Consider the following 12,195-nt stretch of genomic DNA (forward strand, 5'->3'; position numbering starts at 1 on the left):
TCTCACTCCACCCCTGGCTGGGGGACCCCAGGTGTTTCCACCTGTTCCCCAGGCCCCAGAAAGCAGTCTGGATTGTGGGACCCTGATGAATACCCTTTCGCCCCATACTCCGTTCACCTGCATCCTTTGGTGGCCACATACCTTGAGGCTTCGGGCAGCATGACTGCCCCTGGACCTGGCTCTGGACCTGGCCCTTTTCCCTCCGTGGAAAGTGGCCTGGAGCAGCTCACTTCCTCGGGTTGATAACACCTGTTCTGACACCCTCACAGGGCGGGGAGCCACGTCTACTGTTCTCTGAGAAAACCCCCAGTCTTTTCCTGCTCTTCTTTCTAGTCTCCTCCTGTCCCTTCACAGAAATGGTCACAGTCCCTTGAACCGCTCTGCTTGGCGTTCCTGATCCTAAAGTCTGAGGGTTCTGACTTGTTGGCCTCAGTTTCCCCATCTGCATTTGGAAGGGGTTGGCTCCATGCCTCAGGAGTCTGCCAGCCCCCCACTGAGGCTGGGCTTGGGTCACATGTGCTGACCCTGTGGCTGCCTTGAGTCCTCTGCCGGTTTCTGGTCTACTGAGCCCCGTGCCCTCCAGATGCACGGGCCTGGCTTCCAGGGCCCACCTTACCCCATGGCAAGGGATCTGGACATCTGCTCTGCTGGGCCTGGGGACCTAGGGTGCAAGGCCCAGCTGTGCCCTGGAGGAGATCACAGCCAAGCAGGAAGCCAGGTGGATGTGTGGCAGGTTATGACCATGCTGTGTAAGAGGTACCATGGTGGTGGGGGAGTACCCAAACCCAGGCAAAGACCCCCAATTCATCTAGGGGAACCATCTCCCAGCCTAGTGCAGCACGAGGCATGAAGCTGATTATCAATAAAGAATTACTGAGGAGAGCCTGGGTGGCTCAGTCAGTGGGGCGGCTGACTCTTGTTTTTTTGTTTTTAAGATTTTATTTATTTTGACAGACAGAAATCACAAGTAGGCAGAGAGGCAGGCAGAGAGAGAGAGAGGAGGAAGCAGGCTCCCTGCTGAGCAGAGAGCCCGATGCGGGGCTTGATCCCAGGACCCCGGGATCATGACCTGAGCCGAAGGCAGAGGCTTTAACCCACTGAGCCACCCAGGCTCCCCCTGACTCTTGGTTTTGGCTCAGGCCGTTATCTTGGCATCTTGGGATTGAGCCTCGAGTCATGTCGGGCATGCTCAGCAGGGAGTCTGTTCAAGGATTTTCTCTCTCCCTCTGCCTCTCCCTCTGCCCTTCCCCCTGTTCATGCTATTTTTTCTCTGTCTCTCTCATAAATGGATAAATGAATCTTTAAAAAAAAAAAATTACTGAATAAAGAGTTAGTGAATCAGGGGCGCCTGGGTGGCTCAGTGGTTTGGGCTGCTGCCTTCGGCTCGGGTCATGATCTCAGGGTCCTGGGATCGAGCCCCGCATCGGGCTCCCTGCTCCACGGGAAGCCTGCTTCCCTCTCTCTCTCTCTGCCTGCCTCTCTGCCTACTTGTGGTCTTTGTCTGTCAAGTGAATGGATAAAATTAAAAAAAAAAAAAAAAAAAGAGTTAGTGAATCAATGTATCACCGTCCTGCCCCGGATGGCTCCAACAGACCGGGGCCCCTGCGGCGTCACGGTGTTTGCAAGCAGCTCAAACAGCCTCAGCTTTCGCCCACCCTTGACAGGTGGTGGTCTCCTTCCACCCATCTTGCTACCTTGGAGACAGCACTAGGGCAAGAACGATGTCAAATCCTGCTTCTGGGATCCCCTGGGCTCCTGGCACCATGCTCCCTATACCTGCAGGGCCTAACAGTTAGGGACTTGTGCCTGTCAGGGGATTCCGGGGTAAATCCCTTAGCGCCATCAGATCCTTACGCAAGGGACAGCTCACTGTGGTGCCTGGGAGTCCGGCTTTGGGGCAGGGAGCCTGGGCTTAAGGTCTGGCACAGACACCTCAAAGTGTTCATCTTTGGGCAAAGTTAACTCAACTTCTCTGAGTATTGGTTTCTTTCTTTTTTAAAGATTTTATTTAATTAGAGAGAGGGAGAGAGGGCACGAGTTGGGGGCTGGGGCAGAGGGAGAAGCAGACTCTCTGCTGAGCAGGGAGCCCGATGTGGGGCTCAATCCCAGGACCCTGGGATCATGGCCTGAGCCAAAGGCAGACGTTTAACCTACTGAGCCACCCAGGTGCCCCTAAGCATTGGTTTCTTTCTATGTAAAATGTTGTGAGGATTAAATGAGATCACTCTTGTGTGGCGTTTGGCACCCGGTAAATGCTTATTAAAGTTTTGTTGTTCCAGCTGTTATTTTTATTTTTGTCCTTACTTCCAAATTCAAGGTGTATTTCAACGTGGGGCCAGAATTCCTTCACCTGAACTTTTTGGGAGGAAAACACAGGCTGTTCACGAAATCACTTGGCATTTCAAAGAGCCGTGGTTTCCTGCCGCAAAGGTCCCTTTTCTTTGCCAGGCATTCTTGAGGAGCTGGCCTATGCCAGCCTGACCTGGAGGTGATGATGAATTCAGTATGAAGGTGGGGGCTGCAGGCAGAGATCCCTAAGCTGAGGCCACCCTGACTGGGGAGGAGTTGGGGGGGCTTCCCCGAGCGGCTGATGTCTCAGTGGCATATTGAAGGAACAGTAGGGCCCCACAGAGAGAGTGAAGGTTTGCCCATGGGCGGCCCGGCTGGAGCAGAGGGCTGGGGGTGTCCAAGGGCAGGACTAGTCACACCTGGCTGGGACTGAAGGAGACGTGGGGAGAGGAGGCTGCAGGAAGACTTTGTTGAAAGGCCCAAGGGACTCAGCAAGGCCTTGGCTAAGGGAGGGTTGTGATGAGATTCTGGTTTGGGGAAGGCGCCTGGCTGTCGGGGGAGAGGACAGCCTTGGAGGAGGATCAGAGGTGGTTTTGGAAGGACCCCCGATGTGGAAGGGAAGGGGGCCGATTTGATACAGAGCAGCCTTCCTGAGACGCCCCACCGGCGAGGTGTTGTGGGAAAGTGATGGCAACTCCCAGCCGATCCGATGTCGGAGGAAAATGGGGAGGAGGGAGGTGACCCAAGGGTGCGGCTTAGGCGTCCTGGAGGGTGGTTCCTATGGCCGGCTAAGGGGGCTAGGAAGGTGGAGCAGCCGTGAGCCGGGGTGCCTTGCTGGCGAGCCCGTCACCTATAGGCAGAACCTTGAAGGACAGAGTACATACACAAATAGGCTCCAGGCCCAAGGAAAGCCCAGAACACGACAAAATCTTCAGGGAGGTTTCTCTGTCCTCCATCTGCCTTGGGTTTCCTTGACAGTGAGTTTTGAAAGACTGTGGAAGTGGACGGGCTGGTGGGTGCAGACGGAAATAGGGGGTCCAGGACTCAGGCTGTTCTCTTGGCACCGTCCTTGATACCTCATATCATTGTTCTGGGCCCTTCCCGTTTTCTATTTAGAAAGACGTGAGAGTTTTGAGTGGATTTATTAGCAAGATAAAATTCTGGACCAGCCGATGTGAATTTAACCTTGAGGCCCTTGGCGATGGAGCTGCCTGCTGTCTTTGGTTTCTGCCCTGCTGCAACCCAAAGGCTCCTGACCAGAACATTCCCTTCTCACAGGCCTGCAACCTGGCCCCACCTCCTTTCTGACGCAGCAGTGGAGGACCTCTGGACTGTCCAGCTGTTGTGTCATTTTCTGCTCCTTCTGTGGAACTTGTAAATTGGTCGAATTTCCCAACTAAATTGTCTGTGCCTCTGTGTCTCTTACTTCCACTTGTTTCCTGACCCACCCCATCCCTGGGCCCTGTTCACCGTATGTGACTGAAGCTGGTCAGCCCTCAGGCCTCACCGTCTGCATCTCTCAGTAGCTTGGGAGAGAGCTAATTGTTCCCCCTCCTCGAGGCATCTCACGCCTGCTTTCGCTTCTGACACCCCCATACTCTCCGGGTGGTTTTTTCCTTCTCCTTTCCCCACTGCTTACTCTCCTTGGCTGGTTTATTCTGTCTTCCCCAGAAATGCTGGAATGTCCCTGTCTTAGCTCTGGAACTTTCTCTTCTTCGTTTCCACCCTGTCCTTTGGAGATCTTCAATGGCCGCCATTCTCCTGTCTCCAGCCTCTACCTCTCTCCCGAGCTCTGAACTTACCATTTCCAACAGTCTCTGCGTGACTTAATAAGCATTTCAAACTTTACATGGCCTGGACAGACTGAGCTCCTGATTTCTTCCCCAAACCTGCTTCTCACCTGCTGCGCTCCCTCCCAGCCAATGGCACCACCGTTCCTTGATCCAGGCAGGTCCTCAGCCAGAAATAGGAGCCATCTTGGACACTACTACTCTTCTATTAAGAAGCGTGGTTTTCCCATTTCTATTCTGTAACTTGATACAAATAATTAGTTATTAGCAGTATCTGTGAGTGATGAGGCACATTGGTGAAGGTCTCGCTGGTGACCCAGCACTCAGCTGCGGTTGGAACCTCACCTGTGCCCTGCATCCGCCCCACTACACCGTGATTCCCCTCTTTCTAACACACCCCACGTCCAAGCCCTAGAAGGCCTGTGTTCTCTGCGTCCCACCACCACCCCCTTAACCCAGACCACTATTGTGTCTTCCTGGGTCATCCCGGCGGTGCCTCTTTCCCCCCAGATCGGCTTGCGCACAATTGCAGGAGGACCCCAATACGCTATCAGACCTGTCACAGCCCTCCTTTGCTCCGAACCCTCCAGGGCCTGTACTCACCTGGCTGTTCTTCAAACTAGCCAGCCTCTGCACCCCCTCCAGCTCTGTGGCTCCTGCCTCTGCCCTCTGGCTGCCATGGGTCCCCTCAGGGCTTCACGGGGCACCCCATTCCATCTTCAAGGGGCAAGGCAGTGGCCCCTCAGGCCCTCCCACCCCATTCAATCCTACAACTTAGCTTTCTCTTTTTGTACTACTTCTCACCCACTGAAACATATAAATATACCTTTATTTCTCCTGCTCTTCTATAGGAACCCTTTCCCAAGTAGAACGTAAACTCCGGGGACTGTACCTTTGGCACCAGACGAATGCCTGATACATAACAGGGGCTTAAAAATGTGTGGACTGAGTTTGCGCCAGAGAGTAAACAATGGAAAAATCTTTTGAATGAATGAATGAATGCACGAATGCACAGATGCACAAGTAAAGGAGAGGTGGATCCTGGTGAGCAGGGATGGAACAGGAATCCGAGGGCTTTCCTTCGAGGACCTCTAAGTCATTGTTATTCTGTTTATTCTTATTTTCCTGCAGTCCCGCCTTGGAGGCCGTTTCTTTGGACTTAATTTCTCCAAGTGGTCATTGCTCCTTGCCACTATGGGCTGTAGGATCTAGGGGCTCAGGTCTTAAAAATCTGGGGTAGGGGGCAATGAATGTGCTTGGCTGGTGTCCGTGAGGTCGTTCCCAAGAAGACCAGATGAATCTCAGAACTAATAATTCTCAAAATTAATTAAACCCTCCTTCCCAATTATAAGAGAATTAAGTGGGCTGCTTCATGGCGGGGGCAGCCGGGAATCTGGGTCAGTGGATCCCGACTGGGTCTGGGGGCAGTCCATGTTGGTGAACGTCTTTGTCTTTTCCTCCAGGGCTGTCACCCAGGACTATGAGCGGCTAAGATGGAGACGTCGGCCTCAGTCACTGCCACGGAGAAGAAGGACGCCAAAAGTGGGAGCCTGGAGGGTGCCGCTTTCCCAGACCCGGGCAGGAAGGCTTCTGCTCTGGCAGTGGCCGCGGCCGCGGCGGTAGCTGCCCACGGAGGTACGCTCGGCGGGCAGCAGGCGTGTTTTTCATTAGCCCGTTAGGATTTAATTAGACGGGTGGCCGATGTCATCGGGCCGGCATGCTGGGTTTATGGGGGGCGAAGAGGAGGGCGTCCCCCACCCCACCTCTCCACCCCCCCCCTCCCGGGGATCCCAGGCCCAGTGATGTGCGACAGCAGGCTTCTGGGGGGAAGGGGTGTCTGGCCGCCCTCAATCTGCTGCGCGGTCCCAGGTGCATTCGCTTGGCACATTCGAGATGTGCCAGCGACACGGCTCCTGGCCTCTGGCCCACCAGGGACTATTTTGGAAAGTAATTGTCTCCTGATCCCTTCTGGCTGTAATTAGAGGGTCAGGTACGGAATTTAGTATCCTTAGGTGAATTTCTGGCCAACTTAATTATAACAGAAGGACTCCACGAGCCACAGCCTCTCATTTACTGCCCCGAAGAGAAATAGTCTCTGGTTTCCACTGGTCCGTGCCAGCATCCCATCGGGAAAGTTTGGCGGGAAGGGGAGACCTCCCCTTGCGTGCGCGTAGTCCATCTGGAGGCCGCAGAACTATTTCTGTCTCTGAGGAATGGAGAGTCTGAGATTTCTTTTCTTTCCCTTTTTATTCAAGTGCATTTAGTCATGGCCTGTTGCTCCTGCCGCTCAGGCACAGCTCAGGGAGCAACTGGGGGCAGAGAGGCCCTCATGGCTCTGGTGTGCAAGCATGGGCGGGGCTTCTCATGCTTTGATGCGCTCACACATGCGGCGGGGGCGGGGCTTGCCCAAGTGCGGAGCCCAGTTGAGCCTGTCTGGCAGGTGGGGCGGAGTTTCTGCATTTCCCACCGGAACTCAGGTGAGGCTGGTGTTCCTGGTCCACGCCTGGCGTTCCTGGTCCACGCCTGGCGCCTGGTGCATCTGGTGGCTGGAGCGCAGGGAATCGGCAGAAGCTCGGAGCGGGAGGAGGGAGCTAGTGTTTCTAGGAGTGAACTGGAGGACCTCTGTCTGGGTCGGTGTTACCACATTTGTTTTTATTCCATCCCTCATCCCCGCCCATGATTCTCAGTTGGAGGCTATTATCAGGCCCTGTAGCCCAAGTCTGGAGAGGAAGAACGGAGCCCAAGCTTCTTGCTCCCATGGGGAGGTGGGCGTTTGGCCTCCCTACTAGGATGTTGCCCCTGGACCCCTGTGCCTCCCTCTGCTACCAGCTGCGGTGGAGGAAGGAGCCAAAGCCCAAGGGGGGCTCCCCACGCAGGGTAGTGTCAGAAGAGGGCAGGGAGGAGCAGGGAGGGGAGGCTGAGAGTGGGAGGTCCAGTGGCCTGGTCCTCGGGCTGGCTCGTTCCAGGCCTGGCTATGTCTGCATGTGATCTGTTCCTTCTCCACGGCTAACCCTGTCCTGTGGGGACTGCTCAAGCTGTCCCTCTCTCCCTGATGGACAGACATAGGGCTCTCAGAGTGGCCTGAGGCAACTCTGGCAAGCCTGGGCCTCAGTGCGTCTCTGGCCTGCCCCTGAGCTCTCTGCTCTCCCTGCCTCGGCCTGGGTCAGCCTCTCCCCAGCCATGAGCTGCTGGGGAACTGCCACACAGGGAGATTTACTGCCATCTGCAGCAGCAGAGAACAGACCTAGGCAGTAATTAGACAGTGATTAGGCTGTAATTGGGGGAAGCCCCTCTAGCGTCAGACCTGGTTGTCACCAATGGGCAATAATAGCGAATGCTGGAGGGGATCTCAATCTGGGGGAACGGGCAGCAGGCCTCTAGCTTGGGGGACAGTGGTTCCACGGAGGCATCCAATCCCACTCTTCCCTACCCGCACCCTCACCCTTGGATGCTGCCCCTGCCTGCCCCGGCAGGCCTTTGTCCCCTCATTCCCCAGCCCCAGAGGAGCACTTGGTGGACTCGTTTCCAGCAGAGGGTGGTTGCGACCTGTCTTTGAAATAAGTCTCGAATCAGGAGCAGCTAGCCCTGTGGACCCCCCCTCACCGCCCCCTCCCTTGGAACGGGGTATCTTGGAACTGGGGCAATGGTGCTAGTGGACCATGACACCATGTTCCATGGGTGGGGGTTTGGGGAGGCCCAGTGGTGCTGCCCAGAGGGGACTGGCGTGGGTCTTAATTGCAGCCTCATCCCCAGGGCTGTGCCCTTTTCCATTCTGGGCCCCATTTCCCCAGATGTCCTCCAAAGTCTTCATGATCTTGTGACAGTCTTCCAATACTGAACACTTAAGGCGGTTTCTGGTTTTTCACAGTAGGAAAATCACAAGGAAATGAAATATTTTTGCCTACAGAGGTATGTTCCTTCTCAGAACCAGAGCCATATAATCCCAGTGGCAGGGTCAAAGCCCCTGGAACCAGGAATGGGGTGACATTGGATCAAGGGGTCAGAAGGTGGCCTGGAATATAGGCTACCCCTCTCTCCACCCCACACACACGTCTGGACCTCGCAACCCTGCCAGTTTGTAGGATCTGGTCCCTTTGTCATGGTGGCTGGTTGCTCACCACGGTGCTCCCACATTCTCGGACAAGACTCAGTCATCCTCTGGACTGATGTGTGATAAGCCACAAACACTCAGCTTGTGTGTTCCAGGAGAGGAGACCTCTAAATCAAACTGTAGAACATTTGTTGAATAGAACATTATGCAGCCACTGAAAATGTTTATCAAGACTTTATAATAATGTGGGGGGAGGATGTGCCTATGTTCTAATAGTAGGTGAAAAAAGCAGGGTACAAACCATATCTTACCTCTGTCACAACTTTTAGATTACTTGGAAGTACCATTAGCGGTGGTCACCCAGATAGGACTCAGGGTAATGGACAGTGCCTTCAGGAAGCTTATTCCTTTGATTCTTAAGGACCTTCGGCCTTCTAGAACCCTCTATGAGACTGTTAACTTCTCTGAGAACAGCATTGGGCTAGAGCCAGCCCCTGCTGACTTATATGAATAGAATGTAGATATTGTCCACTTCTTCCGCTCTTGACGTTAGGTTGGTAACTAGAAGTTGGCCACAGTGGGAGTAGTTAAGGCAGGAAGATTGGCAAACCCTACAAATCCGGGCTGTGTGCTCCTGCCGTCTTCTGCCAGAGCCTGTTGTTGGACTTCTCCCAGCACATGGAGCTGCTGGGCACGAGGCTGAGGTGACAGGCACATCTATTTCATGCGTGCTCGGAGCCTCTTCGTTTTGTAAATGAGACTGAGACAAGGTAGGGAAGGGACTTGCCCAGGGTTACCTGCTGCTTTAACAGAGAGCAAGGTCTGAGGCTCCATCTCTCCCTGTAACACAGTGAGAGTCTTTATTGGTATTTGCTTTCCGATGGTGATTTTAGACTGTTGTTGGGTGATTTGGGCGTTAAAGCCCAGTCCACTGAGACCTGATGATACCTGTCCAGTCTCCACACCAGGAATAGCAAGTCACTCTTCTGTCCAACAGGCTGACTGCACCTTCACTCTTCCAGACGGCTAGTTCTTTGAGATCTGGGGCCATGACTTACTTGCAGAGGAACCTAAAAAGTCCCCTGGGCTGCCTGGTCCTTGTTGCTTTACCTCCCTTAGGTATCACGAGGCCGGACCTGCTGGGAGCTGGGCGTGGCCACTTGGAGTCCTTACCTCTCTGAGCCCACATATGCACAGCAGAACAGGGCAGTGGCAGAGGGCGAAGCAGGACTTGTGGTCAGACTGGGAGCAGCTTCCGTGAATCACCTGTCTGGCGGGAGCAGACAGCAGAAGCCCAGGCCGGTGGGTCTTTTCCCAGCCTCTTGAACTGTGGTGTTAATGCTTTGGAGGCCATAAATCTTTTTTAAAATCACATTTTGGCCCAGAGCTTTTTTCCCTTTTAATTTTTAAAATGGCGTAATTTTAAAGGCAATTTGATTCAGATGTTTTTCATTGCTTTTCACCAAAACTGCCCAAACACTGTCGTATTTTCCTCTGCAACAGTGGGTTTTCTTTTCCAAAAATATGCCTCAACCTGTCTGTGTGCCTCGGCTAAGCACCAAGGACCCAACTACTCCAGGCCTCCGGGCTGGGACAACTGGAAAGTCTGGAGCCATAAAACTTGGAACTGAGTCTTGGTCTGAGAGCTTTGCTAAGTCCCTGAGGTCATACAGCCAGACAGGCTTTAGAAACTCTGTGAGGCGCCTACAGTGGCCCCATCTTACTGTCGCAGAGCGCCCACCATGTGCTGGACCAGGGTCCTCCCCGTGTGGTCCCCCACCAGCAGTAGGAGCATCCCTGGGAGTTAGGCACAGCCCCCCTGCCCCCAGGCCTCCAGGAGCACTGCTTCCGGGAGTGGGGCCCAGCAAGGTGGGGATTCTGATGCCCTTATTAAGTGTTGGGCCCTCTGTGTTCTAGCTGCATGTGGAGCTGCTAGGGGACAGTTACAGGAAACGGCATGTGCTCACACTGGCCTGGCCCAGGGCACTTCATAGGGAGTGGCTGCTCCCATCGCTGCTCTTCTCCCAGGGGGGCACAGAGAAGCAGTAGGAAACAGCTCAGACCCTAGAGCCACACCACCCTGGTAAGGCCCTGCTCTGCTAACCTTGGGCGCATCTGAACCTCCATTTCCAAATCTGCAAAATGGACACAGTCATGATCCCTACCTCACAGCATTGTGAGAATTACTTGTGTCGAATGCTATAAAGCGGCAGGCACTAAGCGAGGTCTGTGTGAGGCCCAAGTTAAGGCTCTGCTTTATGAACAATTGCTAGTTTTCCTTGTCTAGGCCCTGGAGACTTTGTCTGACTTAAAAAGTCTTCCCTTCACTGGTGACTCTTGCTAGTTGACTTGTTGAGGCTGGACAGGGGGTAGGAAGACCAGATCTCTGCTGTCTTCCTCCTCGAGAGTGGTGGAGGGAGCCCTAGGCTGGAGATCGGGCCTGAGTGGATGTCCTGCTTTACTGCATTACCCCAGGCTGTCCTGGGTAGGTGACCTGAGTGGGTCGCTGGCCTTGCCCACTCAGCCTTCTCCCATGTACACTAGAGGGTGGGGTCAGACCAGAGGTTGCCGAATCTGGTCAAGCCCCAGCATCCCATGAGACAGCGGTATTAAATGCAGATCCCCAGGCCACTCCAGACCTCCAGGAATGGAATATCCCGCAGCCGGGGCCTGGGCGTGGGTGTTGACACAGGGTGCTGCTGGTCTGAGGCAGGGCGTGTATCCCTAGAGGAGGGCGCACTAACGGGGTGCCGCTGGTTCACACGGACTGGGCAGTGACCTGCCTGTCCACCAGGCTTGAGGACTGGGTGACTCTCGGCACATGGCTCCTTGCTGCAGGGAACTTCTGTGCCCCCCACTGCCCAGCCACCCCTACATCTAATTCACTGGCCCTGCTGGCTTCTTCGAAACTTTCTTCCAGAGGTGAGCCATTCCTGTCAGTCTTGGAATACTGCGTAAATACCAGGGTCTATAACCAAGCCAGGTGTTGCGCATTCTCGCTGAGATGCCAGGGTAAGGAAATGTACCCAGGTCACCTGGACCTTACTGTGCCCTGTCATTTATAACTGCCTCTGAGTCCCTGGTGTCTTTGCCCTCTCTCTGTTTCTGGGCCATCCCCCTAGGATGCCCTAGGGGCACGGCATTTTTTTGTTGACCTCCCCCGCACCCCCAGCAAGGCAGACACCTGATAAACGATTGGGGAGGGAGGGGAGTCTGATGCGGTAGTGCCAGGTGCATACGAGTGGGCTGATGTGGCCTGCTGCCCCTGAGGTCCCCAAGGGCCAGGATCAGTTGGGCTGGCCTGCTCCTTGGCCCTCCAGAGGCCCTTTGCAGCTCGCTGAGCAGGCCAGCCTCCCTGGCCTACCTGGACGGCTTCTCAGGGGCCACACACTTCCGCCTTGGGCTGGAGGATTTGCTCAGGTGTGACTAAGTGGGCAATTATTCTTATTTAAGTGATTTTTAGGATGGCTGTTGTCACTGTTGCGGAGTTGGTTTTAATGGCCCAGCCACATGGAACAGCCAGTTCCCATCAGACTTTGTCCAAGAACAGAGCTCAGTCCTCCCTAACGGCTCCCTGCACCCAGGAAGTGGGATGCAGTGCAACCATCCGGGTGTTTTCCGGGGTGGGGGGAGGGGGGAGCCTCTGAATGACTTAATGACACCCTGGCCCCATGCTCCAGGGCTGCACTGGAGGGTCGGGGCCCCTGGGGCCGAGGTGAGGGTTGGAGACTCCTTCCGGTCCCCAGCGGAATAGGGTAGGAAGGACCTGGGCTATTCCAAGCTCCCCACTGTTCGTGGTGTGCTCTGGAGCTAACTTTTCTCAAGTCTGTAGAGTGGAGGTGGTGATGGGCACTACACCTGGTTCTAGGGAGCTGAAATGGAAGAGTGTTTAGAGAATGACCATCAGAGGGTCTGCGTAGCGACAAAATAAATGTTAGTGACACGAAAGTGAATGTCCATTCCTCTTGCGTCTCATGGTCTCATGCCTCCCTGAGACCTCAGGCTCTTTTAAAGGTCGCTCTGAACGTCACTCAAAATGGCCCTGTTGGCTGAGCACCTGAGTCT

At 54.6% G+C, this 12,195-nt stretch overlaps 1 protein-coding gene across 2 annotated transcripts in view; it reads left to right on the forward strand.

Annotated features, from left to right (window-relative positions):
- GLI2 (GLI family zinc finger 2) overlaps window positions 1-12,195 on the forward strand; it is a 242,664-nt gene that overhangs the window by 59,576 nt on the left and 170,893 nt on the right. Inside the window, exon 2 of one of the 2 annotated variants that reach the window (XM_059394473.1) lies at window positions 5,543-5,714. In XM_059394473.1, coding sequence (XP_059250456.1) covers window positions 5,573-5,714 — 142 coding nt within the window. In that variant the 5' untranslated portion in view covers window positions 5,543-5,572. Of the gene's footprint in view, window positions 1-5,542; window positions 5,715-12,195 lie in introns of those variants that run through there. The other variant, XM_059394474.1, reaches the window with a different exon arrangement.

This window comes from Mustela nigripes, chromosome 3, assembly GCF_022355385.1.
Source record: "Mustela nigripes isolate SB6536 chromosome 3, MUSNIG.SB6536, whole genome shotgun sequence".
In the NCBI taxonomy this organism is placed as follows: Eukaryota; Metazoa; Chordata; class Mammalia; order Carnivora; family Mustelidae; genus Mustela; species Mustela nigripes.